The sequence below is a fragment of the Mesoplodon densirostris genome, chromosome 1 (genome assembly GCF_025265405.1).
Source record: "Mesoplodon densirostris isolate mMesDen1 chromosome 1, mMesDen1 primary haplotype, whole genome shotgun sequence".
NCBI lineage: Eukaryota > Metazoa > Chordata > Mammalia > Artiodactyla > Ziphiidae > Mesoplodon > Mesoplodon densirostris.
Window position 1 is genome coordinate 70,541,626 of NC_082661.1, and position 12,905 is coordinate 70,554,530.

Genomic DNA, 12,905 nt, shown 5'->3' on the forward strand with positions numbered 1-12,905 from the left:
GCCCTGGGCCCCAGGGGGAGGGCCCTGAATGATAAAACCAGAATAAGGGCTTCCCTGGTGGCGCAGTGGTTGAGAGTCCGCCTGCCGATGCAAGGGACGCGGGTTCGTGCCCCAGTCCGGGAAGATCCCACATGCCGTGGAGCGGCTGGGCCCGTGAGCCATGGCCGCTGAGCCTGCACGTCCGGACCCTGTGCTCTGCAACGGGAGAAGCCACAACAGTGAGAGGCCCGCGTACCGCAAAAAAAAAAAAAAAAAACAGAATAAAAAGGGGACTTGCCCCAGAGTTTCTGACCCTCCACATGCTGGCAGAAGCAGCCAGTGGAGGTTTTGCCAGGGGAGCAACCTTGTTTTATTTCAATTTCAGAGTTTGTCCAGCGAGGCAGAGACCTGGTCAAGGCCTCACTGGTTCACCAGGCGGAGGGGATGGCACGGCTCACGCTGGCCCAACAGAAGGCACAGAGGAGCTTCCTGGCCGCGGCACCGCAGACCGCCGACCCCGAGCAGTTCCTCCAGGTGACCTGCTCCTGACTCGCTCCCACGTCCGCGGGCACAGCCGTCCCAGGGAGCCACACGGGTTGATCAGGGTGGCAGGAGGGGGCTCGGCCCCCCGCTGCTGCGCTTGGGAAGCCAGAGGCTTTGGCATCTGCCAGACGGGAGGTCTCTCCTCGCCTCCCACCTGTCAGCCCAGTGACCTCAGCCAGCTCCCTTGGGCTCTGCATCCCTAGCTTCCTCGTCTGTGAGCCAGTGGCTCGAGCAGCACTGTGCCCACTGGGACGATGGAAAGACAGTGGGAGGGGCCGTGGAGAGGGCTTCACACAGATGGCACAGGGCAAGGGCCCAACCTGCGAGGCAGACCAGCGTGCGATGTCCCCAGAGGGGACAGGCATGTCCTGGATGTAAGGCAGGCTGTCACACAGGGATGGGCCCCCTCGCTGGGTCAGGTGGCAAGTCAGGGGAGGACCCTGCATGTGGGGCTGAGCAGGCAGGACCAGGGAGGTGGCCAAGCTAGCCAGCGCTCGTGGTCTTGACTGGGAAAAAGACAAGGAGAACGGCTGGAGGGCAGGAAGCAAGGTGTCACCCTGCTTGAGGGATAGCAAGTGCGCTGGCGCCAGCACAGGCTGGAAGGACCAGGGCTTGCAGTTCGCAGAGAGAGAGCAGGACTCTGCCCCAGTGTTTCCCTGTTGGCGGAGGTGGGGCGGGGATAGGCAGGGCTGCTTGTCAGTGGCCGTGCCCCAGGGTTGGTAAGCATTTGGGTGCTGAGGCACCAGGACCTGGGTTTGGATGCTGACTCTGCCGCTGTGTCTGAGTGACCGTGCTAACCCTCTGGCTTCCTCATCTGTGCAATGGGAATAATAGCACCCACCTTGCCGGGTTGTTAAGACTCAGCCAGACCAGTAAGGGGCAGCCACGGCCTGACTGTTTCTCTGGGTCCTTCTGCTCTTCGCTAGCATTTGCTTGTCTCAGCTCTGCCGAGGGGATGGCAGGACTGTAGCTGGGTCCAGGCTCAGCCCAGAGCCCAGGCACATGCCCTCCTTGGGGGCCAGCATGGCGGCAGCGGCTATACCCCAGCGAGAAGCCAGCGGCCAGAACAGAGGAGAGGTCTTCACGTCCCTGGTTCCCTGGTCCAGTGTCCTTCCCCACCCACAGAGCCTCCTCCCAGGGCCCACGCCTGGGGTTTCTGGGGTTTGTCATACCGTGGGGTGGGGGGCTGTTTCTGTCTTTAAGAAGATCCATTTGAAATGAGAGTGAAAAGATAGGATTATACAGCAGTTTGTTACTCTGAGATTTCTAGGCCCTTCTCTCTGACATCACATTGCTCAGTGCAAGTCCTGAGTGTGGAGACGGTGACAGCGTCAGCTCTGCAACCCAGGACTTCAGCACAGCCAGGACCTGGTGCTCAGGAAACATGGGACCAAGGAGGGAGGGGTTGAGTGCATGCATGAAGGAGTGAGGGAATGACTGAATGAACAAATGAATCAGTGAATGATGGATGGAAGAACAAAGGAACACGTAATTGAATGAACAAAGAAATGAATGAAGAACCAACAAATGAAAGAAGAGTCAAACAAATGAATGAAGGAAAGAATGAATGAACACGTGAATGGATGGATGGACGGATGATAGATACAAAAGAACAAATAATTGAATGAATGAACAAACAACAAAAAAGTGATTGAATGAACAAGGAACTGATGAATGAGCACAGACTTTGGCACCACGTGCAGCCCCTCCCTCTCAACTCCCCTCCCACTCTGCCCCCACCAAGGCCAGAGGGTTCTAACTGCCTGGTCTCTGTTGCTGTTGCTTCTTGAGCTGGGACTGTGTTGGCTCCCCATCTTCCTTCCAGGGACCCCTCCTTGTCCTTCCAAGACTCAGCTTACTCATTTCCCCCATGGGGCCTCTTCCCCTACAGGTGCCCCCTAAGAGGAGTCCGCCCTCTATGGTTTCACCTTGCAGTGCCTTCTGACTGTGTCGGGGGCACCTGGGGCACGCCTCCCTGTCACTCTGCTGGGCTCCTTGAGTCCATGTGGTCAGAGCGGAGTCTGGCTGGCCACGGACCGCACTGACCTCCAGTGGCCCTGCTCGGCCTCGGGCTCCGCTGGGTGGGCCTCCCAGTGCCTAGAAGGTGGTCCCCAGCAACTGAAATCAGAAAGTGATGTCTGGGAGGCTTGTGGCCAGGAGAGAAGGGTGACGGGGGTGCTGGTCGCACCTTCTCCTGCTGGGTACACAGACGGAATCAGTCTGTGGTTTTCCTGGAGGTCGGATTCACGGGTCCCGGCCTCAGCCACAGCTCACAAGCCATGAAAGTTACATAGATCCCTGTGCCTCAATTTCCTTGTGTATAAATTGGGGTGAACATCCTTCCAACCTGAGAGGCGGGGTCAGTTGAGGAGGTTTTTCTGGGGAAAATATCAGCATTTTCCTACCAGATTCAGATTTCCTCCTGTTTTACTCACAGGTTTTTCACGAGGTCCTGGAGAGGCAAAGGCTGAGTCGGAGTGACCTGGAGGAAGAGGAGAATGTCAGAGCCACCAAGGCCGTGGCCGTGCTCTGCCAGGTATGTGGTTTCCAGGTGGGACTGGCAGGAAAACCTCAGGATCCGGGCAAGTGTGAGAGCCTCACGTCCTCCTGGGCTGGGGACCCCGAGACCCTCTTTGGCAGAAACCAGGGAGGGAGGTTGGCCCAGGTCACACCTGAGGCCCCTTCCATTTCTGAGGTGCTCGGGAGCCTCACCTCCAAATGTCCCTAGAGGCAAAGGTCTTTGGAAGTCAGCTCACCCAGGATGAAAATAGGCCAGCGTTTGTGGGCGTCATGAGTGTACAGTGGTGATGAGGAAGGAGGGTTGGGCTTGAAACGGAGGCCTAAGTTCCAGTGCTCGTACCACCTCTTTCTCCCTGGGCAACCTCGTGCAGCTCTGGAAGGACGGCTGGCCTTGAGAGAACAGGAGAGAGCACCCGAGCCCTCCAAAGCCAGAGGGGCTCCTGGGATATGACAGTGAACAAGACAGGCAGAGCTCCTGCCCCGGGCAGGACTCAGAGCTGCTGGGAAGGTGGAATGTGGCCCCGGTCAAGAAGGAAGGTGACAAGTGCCACCGTGGTAGGGAGCACCCTGGAGAAGGTTCACCTGGACCCAGAGTGCCTGTGTCTGCGTCCTGGCTCTCCTCCCTCCTCGCCGTGCGGCCTCCAGAACATTACGTGGCCTCTCTAGTTCTCAGTCTCCCCATCTGTGAAATGGGGCCAGTGATGCCCATCTTCACGGTGGTGGTGTGAACACCGAATGCACGTGAGGCCCTTGGACAGCAGCTTGCACCTGGGACATGCCCAGTCCGAATTGGCTGCCCTTACAACATGCCTGCTGACGGGTGCAGAGAGGAGGGTTGAGAGACATAGGGGTGAAGGTGAGGTCAAGGACGGCCATCCGCTGAAGGTGATGCCTGAGATGGGCTTTGAATCAGGAGGTGGGCTCCAAGTGGACCAGGAGTCAGGGGGCAGCCCACACAGGACACGAGGAAGGACAGGGAGTGCAGCCCCTCATCATGATGGCGACTGTGTGGGGTTCAATGGTGTCTGTATGAGTTTTCAGAGGCTTCCATATCAAAGTACCCCAGCCTGTGCCTTAAACACAGACATTTATTTTCTCACTGTTCTGGAGGCTAGAAGTCCAAGATCAAGGCATCATCTAGGTTGGGTTCTAGTGAGGCCTCTCTTCCTGGCTTGGAGATGGCTGCCTTCTCACTGTGTCCTCACATGGCAGAGAGAGAGCTTGGGCGTCTCTTCCTCTTACAAGGACACCAGTCCTGTCAGGTTAGGACCTCACCCTGTGACCTTGCTTAAGCTTCATTATCTCCTTAAAGGCCCTATCTCCAGATATAGTCACATTGGGGGTTAGGGCTTTAGCATATGAATTTTGGAGGGACATAATTCAGTCCATAATAGTGTACCTCAAATTTCATGTCCACCAGGAACCTCAGAATGTGAACTTATGTGGAAATAGGGGGGCTTTGCAGATGTGATTAGTTAAGAAGAGATCATTCCGGATTAGCATGGGCCCTAAATCTAATGACTGGTGTCCTTATGAGAAAGTCGTTGTGGAGACAGACACACAGGGAGGTGGCCGCGTGAAGACAGGCAGAGACTGGAGTGATGTGGCCGCAAGCCAAGGAACACCTGGAGCCTCCAGAAGCCAGAAGGGGCAGGAAGGATCCCCCCAGAGCCTCCAGAGGTAGCTGACACCTTGATTTCTGACTTCTGGCCTCTATAGCTGTGAGAGAATAGACTTCTGTAGTTTTGGCTACCCAGGAAACTGATACCGGAGCCAGTCTTGTTCAGAGTCAGCCACTGTTGTAAGTGCTTTCTGAGTATTTGATCATTTTATCCTCATGAGAATCCTGTGAGGCAGAAACTGCATTTTCCTTCCTTCACAGATGAGGAGCCAGGAAGGATTTTCTTGAGAAAAGTGCAGGGTGGGATTCAACTTGTCAAAGCCCCAGGCTCCCAGGCAGGAAAGGAACAACACCATGCCTGGGTGGAGTCAGGACTCAAATCCCTGGGCTGGGAGTGAGCATACTGAATTCCAGTCCCCTTCTGGGTACTGACATGCTGTGTGACCTTGAATTGGTTACATCATCTCTCTGTGCTGGCCCAACCATCCTGCTCAAGTCCTACAGCCAACAAACAGAGAGATGGGATCTAAAGTAAGTCTCTCTAACCTTAGTGCTGATGTCCTCACCATGACCCAGGCTGCTGAGCGTGGGCTGTGAATACCGCAGTGAGGACAGGCTCTGGACTCCGATGGCCTGGGGTCCAATCCCAGCCCAGCCATTGATCAGCTGTGTGGTCGGCAGCAGGTTATCTAACTTGCACCTCAGTTTCCTCTGATGCACAGCAGAGTCTGAGGACCACTGCCTTGGGGGGATGGGGTGAGAGTCCAATGGACTAAGGCTCATGGTCAGATGCCACTGATGATGCACCCACCTGAGCTCTTGTCCAGCAGGCTGACACTTCCCCCTTTGAGCTGCAATTAGAATCTAAAGTCTTGGTCAACTAAATGCCACTTTCCTCCTCCACAAAGCAAGGATAAAACACTGAGCACTGCTACAAGGAGGAAATATATGTGCAAGTGCCGGGCAGTCTCAGTGGGTGGCAGTGAATACATCATGTTCAGTAAAGATTTGATGATGCTGATGTGACCACGGCCTCATGCCCCAGCAACGTCCTTAGGATATTGTACACTTGGCTTACCGTGGCTGGTCTGGCCGCCAGCCCATTGAAGTTTGGGCCGAGGAAGTAAAGACGCCCTCGTTTCGAGCATCAGGAGAGCCCAGCAGGTGTGAGTGAGGGGTGATGGCTGCTGGAGTCTCTGTCTCGGAAGCAGGCACTTGGAAATGCCCTGCATGAGGAGGGGTCAGGGGCAAGGTGAAGGGGGGCCAGCAGTTCTGTGCATCTGTGCAGGTGCTTTTGAAAGACATGGCCCAAGGCCTGAGCCAGCTTCTCTCCCAGAGTCAGTGCAGAGCTCTGTCCTATGATTCACGTCGTCATTGCTCATCAGGCCCTCTGGTACCAGATAACTTGGGTTTATTTTACATCCCTTAACTGTGGAAATCATTGCCTTGGATATTGGAAACTGCTTTATCCGATATTTCCAAAAGGTGGAGGTTGAAATCGTCTGGTGTGGTAGAAAGAAGCCAATTGGAAGATTGGAATGCTTGGTGAGGACATTCCCAGGTGGGCGACCTTGGGCAAGAGCCTTAACTGCTCCAGGCCCATTTCCTTACCTGCGAGATGGAGACAGAGAGCCTGTTGACCATTATGGCAAGGCAGGAGGGCAGGGCTGAGGGCCTCACGTGGCAGGTGCTCAGTCAACACCTTCCCTTCTGCCCCATCACTGAGCGTGTTGAGCAGGAAGCCTTGAGCTCGGGGTGGTGAGCATGACTCTGGACCCGGGGCCTGGGGGAGAGTGTGGCTTCCTCGCCGACCAGCTGTAAGCCTGTGAGCCCGTTAGTTCATTCATTCAATGAATATCATCGAGCACTGCTTTGTGCAACCCACAGTCTCAGCACTGGGGCCTCAGCAGAGAACCAAACAGATAAAGTGCTTATTTTTGTGGAGCTGGAGAAGCAGCAACACATGTGGGGTTCCAGCGGCCGCAGCAGCAAGGCCGCCAGTGTGGCAGCTCCGGGGGAAGGGGAGACAGGTACGGGCTAAGGTCAGAGTCTCGTAGGGCCTTGCAGTCCATCCGAAGATGTTTGCATTGACTTCTGAGGGAGATGGGAAATTGCCGGCATGTTTTGAGTAAGGAAATGACTTGCCTTATGTTCCCAAGGATCCCTCTGGATTCTATATGGCGGATGGACTGTAGGGGGCAAAAGTGGAAGCAGGAGGCCTGGGGAGGCATCGCAGTGGTCCAGGCAAGAGATGCTGGGGGCCTGGGCCAGGATGGTGCGGGTGAGGATGGTGAGGAGGCCTGGGAATGGGGTCTGTTTTGATGGTCAGTATCTGGGTCTCCTCTTAAAATGGGGATGGTCACTATCTGGGTCTTCATATGGCTATTCAGAGGTTTGAATAAGTTCACACATGCAAAGCATATAGAAGAGTGTGAGGCACACAGTGAGCACTTAAATCTGTCATCATGATCCTGGTTGTTATCACTCACCGTCTAAGAAGGTGTGTCTGCACAGAATACACTCATGAGGTAACCTGCCTTGCAGTCCGGCTGGCTCCTTCCCAGACCTGGTCACACAGAGGCATAATTCCCCCCTTTCTTTGGGCACTGATCATGATATTGTAGGTACGGCGGCTGTGAAATAAATTTGATCACCACCTAACGGTTCTCAGGCTGCAGAGAAAAGTGCATTTTTCTAAATTCCCACTGTCTCTTGGCTTCTAAGCAAACAGTGAATTCTCATTTTGACTGAGATGGATGCCACTAAATTACACATCTCAGTGCCTTGTAGAGAGATTCCTGAAATGAGCCCAGAGTCTTCCTGATGGTGACAGGTGCAGAGCTGAGTTTGCCACTGTTGCATCACAGGGTGCCCTGGAGACCTGCTTGTTTATTTGTTCATTTCTTTTTTTTTTTTGTGGTACACGGGCCTCTCACTGTTGCGGCTTCTCCCGTTGCGGAGCACAGGCTCCGGACGTGCAGGCTCAGCAGCCATGGTTCACAGGCCCAGCCGCTCCGCGGCATGTGGGATCTTCCTGGACCGTGGCATGAACCCGTGTCCCCTGCATCGGCAGGCAGACTCTCAACCACTGCGCCACCTGGGAAGCCCCTATTTGTTCATTTCTGACTGTCCTCCCCCTACTGTTTCTCCTGAAGGGCTCCTGGGGGAGTAGGGTGATAACAGCCCTGCCAAGTTCAGCCGTCTCAGCTTCAGAGTCTCGTGGGAGGTTAAGGCTGAGGAAAATAAGAGAAAAAGTGAAACTCTGTCCACCAAGAAGGCAGGAATAATAATGAAAAGCACTCATGAAGTATTTGGTAGTAGACCACCCTCACTTCTGATACCAAATGCAAGTCCAGAGGTCCCCAAGACCACCCTCAGGTTCTTCAGTTCTCTAGAAGGACTCATACTGAAAACTTCTACTCATGGTTATGGTTTATTACAGCAAAAGTTTACAGATTTAAGTCAGCCAAGAGAAGAGGCACATGGGCAGAGTCTAACGTTCTAAATGCAAAGCTCCCAGTTTTCCTGTCCTGGTGGAGTCGTGGCCAGTGCTAACTTCTCCTGGGAGCAATGTGTGGCATTACACACTGAGCATTGCCATCCAGGGAAGCTCACCCAAGCCTTAGTGTCCACAGTTCTTATTGGGGCTCAGTCACGTAGATGTGGTTGACCACCAACGTGGCTGACCTGAAGCCCCCGCACCTCTAGAGGTGGAGCTGAAGCCACATGGCCCAAGGGCCCCACCCTAAATCGCATCACTGTCATAGATTGTCTGAAGCTGCCCAAGGTTCCCAGGTAAATAGAGACCCTCTTATCAGGCAGGACATTCTAAGAGCTTAGAAGTCGCTTCCCAAGAACTGTGGACCAAGGCCAGGCCTCTCTTTCAGCCAGGTCAGTTCTTCACTGCACAACACTGAAAGGTTAAAGTATTTTGTTCAAGGTCACACAGCTGGGGGCCTGGGATACAGGCCCAGGGCTGTAACCTACAGGTGGGGAGAAGTGATTTGGTGGACAAGAGGAAGGCGGGGGCGTGGAGTCCTTGCCGGGAGGGCTGTGGTGTGTTCTGCAGAATCCAGCTGGGGATGACACATTACAGGCAATCAGTCAACACTGATGAGTAAATGAATGGGTGAATCAATGCATCAGTGAATATATCAATCAGCTGAAACATTGGCATCCTGAAGATGGTGTGTTATTGCTGATAGAACAAACTACCACAAATTAAACTTAAAAACAACTTAAAAACAACGAAAGTTATTACCTTACGTTTCTGGAGGTCACAAGTCCAAAATGGGTTTTAGTGGGCTGACATGAAGGTATCGGCAGGGCTGGTTCCTTCTGGAGGCTCCAGGGAAGAATGCGTGTCCTTGCCTTCTCCAGCTTCTAGAGGTGCCTGCATTGCTTGGCTTGTGGCCTCTTGCTCCATCTCCAGGCCACAGCCGTGCTCTTCCTGCCTCTGCTTCCATCCTACGTCTCCTTTCACTCTGCCTGCCTCTCTCTTTCGTTTACAAGGACCCTTATAATTATGTGGGACCCACCTAGATAACCTGGGATAATCTCATCTCAGGATCCTTGGTTTTCACTTAGTCCTTTCATCACATCCACAAGATCTCTGACTGTGTGGCACATTCAAAGGTTTCAGGGATTAGAACATGGACATCTTGGGGAGCCATTATTTTGCCTATCACAGGTGGGAAACAGTAAGTTTCCAAAGAGTAGAAGAAACTAGGTTTGGGAGAAATACCAAAACAATGATTTGGGGGCAGTGTTCTATTGGAAGTAGATCTTGAGAAGGAAATTGACAGGTGTAGGCACAATATGGCTCCTGTCACTGAAAAGAGGATTTCCCTAGGTGCTACAGAGGGTGAGTCAATTCCATGGTCCTTTATCCAGGTTAAAGTGTGATAAATCATCACTAAGTATGACAAGTCTGAGAAAGATAGACTGGCATGCTTACGTCTACTTTACTGTAGCAAGCTACGGGAACATGGCTTTTTGTTTTATTTTAGCAAGACTAGTAGAGTAATTAATTTATGTTTTCTTTATGTACAGAAGTAAAACTTGCCAGTGCCCTCAGGGTACCACATGCTACCTGATTATACCTCTCCCTCCTTTTAGTCATTTTCACAATCAGCTCACCTCCCTGCAAAGAGTTGCAAAACTGCAAAGGAGAGAAGAGTCCCCCAGGAATCAGACAGGCCAGGTTGTGGGCCTGATTCAGCTCTGTACCAGCTATGCGGCCTGGTCCATATCATTTAACCTCTCTGATGTAGGAATTCTTAGCTGCCTTCTTTGTAGATTGACCATATGAAAGAACCCACTTAATACCCCAGAATGCCACCCATAGCTCTCAGGATAAAGTCCAACATCCTTAACCTGGCCATGGTGACCACCCAGCCTGGCCAATGAAGTGCTCACATGGCCTGACCCATGAGATCCATCTGACTTGGCCCAAAGGCCAACCTAGTCTGGTCCATGAGACCCACCCAACCTGGCCCATAAGGCCCCCTGACCTAGCCCACAAGGCTCATGTGACACAGCCCACTCACCACTTGTCTGGAGGCATGTCCCTTGCTCCCTGCCTTCCAGCCAACCTCAGACATCCCTCAGCTCCCCAAAGGTGCCCCAGTCCCTCCTGCCACAGTGCCTTTGCATGTGCTCTTCTGCTGCCTGAAATACCGTTCCCTCCATCCCCTCAGTTTGGTTTGTTCTCATCTTGTCTCAGCTTACGTGTCACTTCTTCAGGGAGCCCTTCTCCGACTCCTCCTCAGATCGGTTAGATTCCCTGGTCTGTCCCTAGGGCTCCCAGTCTCCCTGCCATCAAACTTGCCATAGGATATTGTGAGTTCCTGTGCAATGTCTGACCCCTCACTGGGGGTGCGTTCTCTAAAGTCAGGGTCCACGTCAGCTTTGTTCACCCAGTGGCCCTGGCACAGAGCCTTCCTGCAGTAGGTGCTCAGGAGACGTTTGCAGGATGAACCCGTGAAAGCTGTGAAGATATGACACCTTTACACCAGAGCTTTCGCCTTTAGGGCCCCTTCTGTCTGTCGTGGTATCACGTAATTATGACCACAGTAATGCTGTGCAGCAAGATACCTCAAAACCCTGTTGCTGAAAATGACAGTGATTTATCTCCAGGGTCTGTGCATCAGCTGGTGGTTGGCTGATCTAGGCGTGAGTAACACAACTTGGCCACGCACACAACTGTCTCTCCTCTTCCTAGGACCAGTGGGCTGGCCTGGGAATGTTCTCCTCATAGCGATGACAGGGGTCGAGCCTCCAAACTAGCCCATTTCACCTCCACCTCATTCTGTTGACCAACGCAAGTCACATGACCCAAAGTTAAAGGGTTGGGGAGGCACTTCCCACTCCCTGTGGGAAGGCATGCAAGGTTATGTGGCAAAGGGTGTGGCTCTGGGGGAGAGGAATATCTGGAGCCACTGTGCCCATAAACGCACGTGTCTCCTGTGTCGCATGTCCTCAGGAAGCAGGTATCATTTTCCTCCTCTGTTGGGTGAAGCCCCAGAGAGGAAGAGAGTCGCCCCTGGTCACACTGCTGGCAAGTGACCCAGTGCAGGTGGGTTCCCAGGCTCCTGACCCTTGATCCAACCTACTTCCAGTTTTGTGGGGTTTTTTAACATCTTTATTGGAGTATAATTGCTTTACAGTGGTGCGTTAGTTTCTGCTGTATAACAAAGTGAACCAGCTATACACATACATATATCCCCATATCCCCTCCCTCTTGCGTCTCCCTCCCTCCCACCCTCCCATATATCCACCCTATCCCACCCCTCTAGGTGGTCACAAAGCACCGAGCTGATTTCCCTGTGCTATGCGGCTGCTTCCCACTAGCTATCTACCTTACATTTGGTAGTGTATATATCTGCATGCCACTCTCTCACTTCGTCCCAGCTTCCCCTTCCCGTTTCTAAGAGACCCAGTTTCACCTGTGCTCTCAGCACTGCTCTGTCCCAGGATCCTGTGCACACCTCACTCTGAAGTAGTTAACTGTGCATCTTCAAAACTGTCAGGGTGTGGTCCCTGCAGGGGAGAATTTCTGGTTCCTGTGATGAACTGGAAACTCACAGGGAGCTGGGACACGTCCGTGGGATCCTGGAAGTACATGTTATATTCACTCAGTCGGCACTCACCCTCATCAGTACATCTTCAGACCTGGCCACATCTGCGCCTTGTATGAGCTCCTTCACGTGTGCAGGCTACCAGGTCTTGACTCCTCCGCGTGGCATTGAGCTCCCTGCCCCCGGAAGGCTGACCCCCTGCTGCCCCTCTGCTTCCACACATCCTGTGCTCCCACCCACGGGTCCACCTGGCTTTCTCCCAAGGGCACCTGCCCACCTCTGCTGGGAACGCCCCCTTCCCTTCCCTCTCTCCTCCCCACCCTGCAAGCAAATGGAAACACAAACTGCCTTTTCTCCAAAATGCTCTGTTCCGGGAATAAAAATAGCAACAGGTAACATTTATTGAGAGCCACACGCTAACTTTCCCAACCTCTCTGGAATGATAATAGCTGGCATTTATGAAGCGTTTGCTCTGTGCGCTGTCTTTACAGATGTAGTTTGCGTCTTATCCCTTTTGCAGGTACGAAAACTGAGACTCCTTTTCAAAGGTTTCAGAATATGTGCCCTTCCCCTGCCCCAGTCCTTTCTCTGCAAGAAGCCTGGAGAGGACACTGGATCCTCTGGGTCAGGCTGCAGAGGCGGAAAGCCGAGTGAAGGACGAGTTAGGGTGAAATGCTGCCCTAACTTGGGTTCTTTGTGCTTCTATTTGAGGAAGAGTGCAGGGCTGAGGCCCAGGGCCAGCCTCTCCCCTGACCAGCGTCCCCCTGCTGTCTGACCCCTCACACACGCTGAGAGAGAAGAACACAGATTAATTCCTGTTCTATTTCAGGCACAGAATAAATCAGCATCTCCCAAACGAAAAGTATCAGTGTTAAGTGGGAAGCCATGTGTTTAATGGCCTATCAGAGCACGTGCGATGATGCAGATGTGTCTCTGTCCAGGGAGCAGACAGAATCCAGCACATTTTTTTATTAGAAAGAGCCTCGACTAATAGACCATGTAGCTTTTACAAAGTTCACCTTTCTTGAATTTGCAAACAGTGTATTTTTGCAGTTTGACAATCATGAACAAAAAAGAAAAAAGTGTGTCTTAGTATCACCAACTGCTTCTATGGAAGAATAGATTCCAACATAGGAGAATCAATTTTTAAAATCTGTCTCCTA

The 12,905-nt window shown here is 52.8% G+C and overlaps 1 protein-coding gene across 9 annotated transcripts in view; it reads left to right on the forward strand.

The window, feature by feature from the left end:
• Positions 1-12,905, forward strand: part of EVC (EvC ciliary complex subunit 1) — an 81,332-nt gene that overhangs the window by 36,165 nt on the left and 32,262 nt on the right. For all 9 annotated transcript variants that reach the window (XM_060104269.1, XM_060104276.1, XM_060104298.1 and 6 more), the window contains 2 exons: positions 365-513; positions 2,960-3,058. In XM_060104269.1, the coding sequence (XP_059960252.1) occupies positions 365-513; positions 2,960-3,058 (248 nt within the window). The remainder of the gene's footprint in view (positions 1-364; positions 514-2,959; positions 3,059-12,905) is intronic.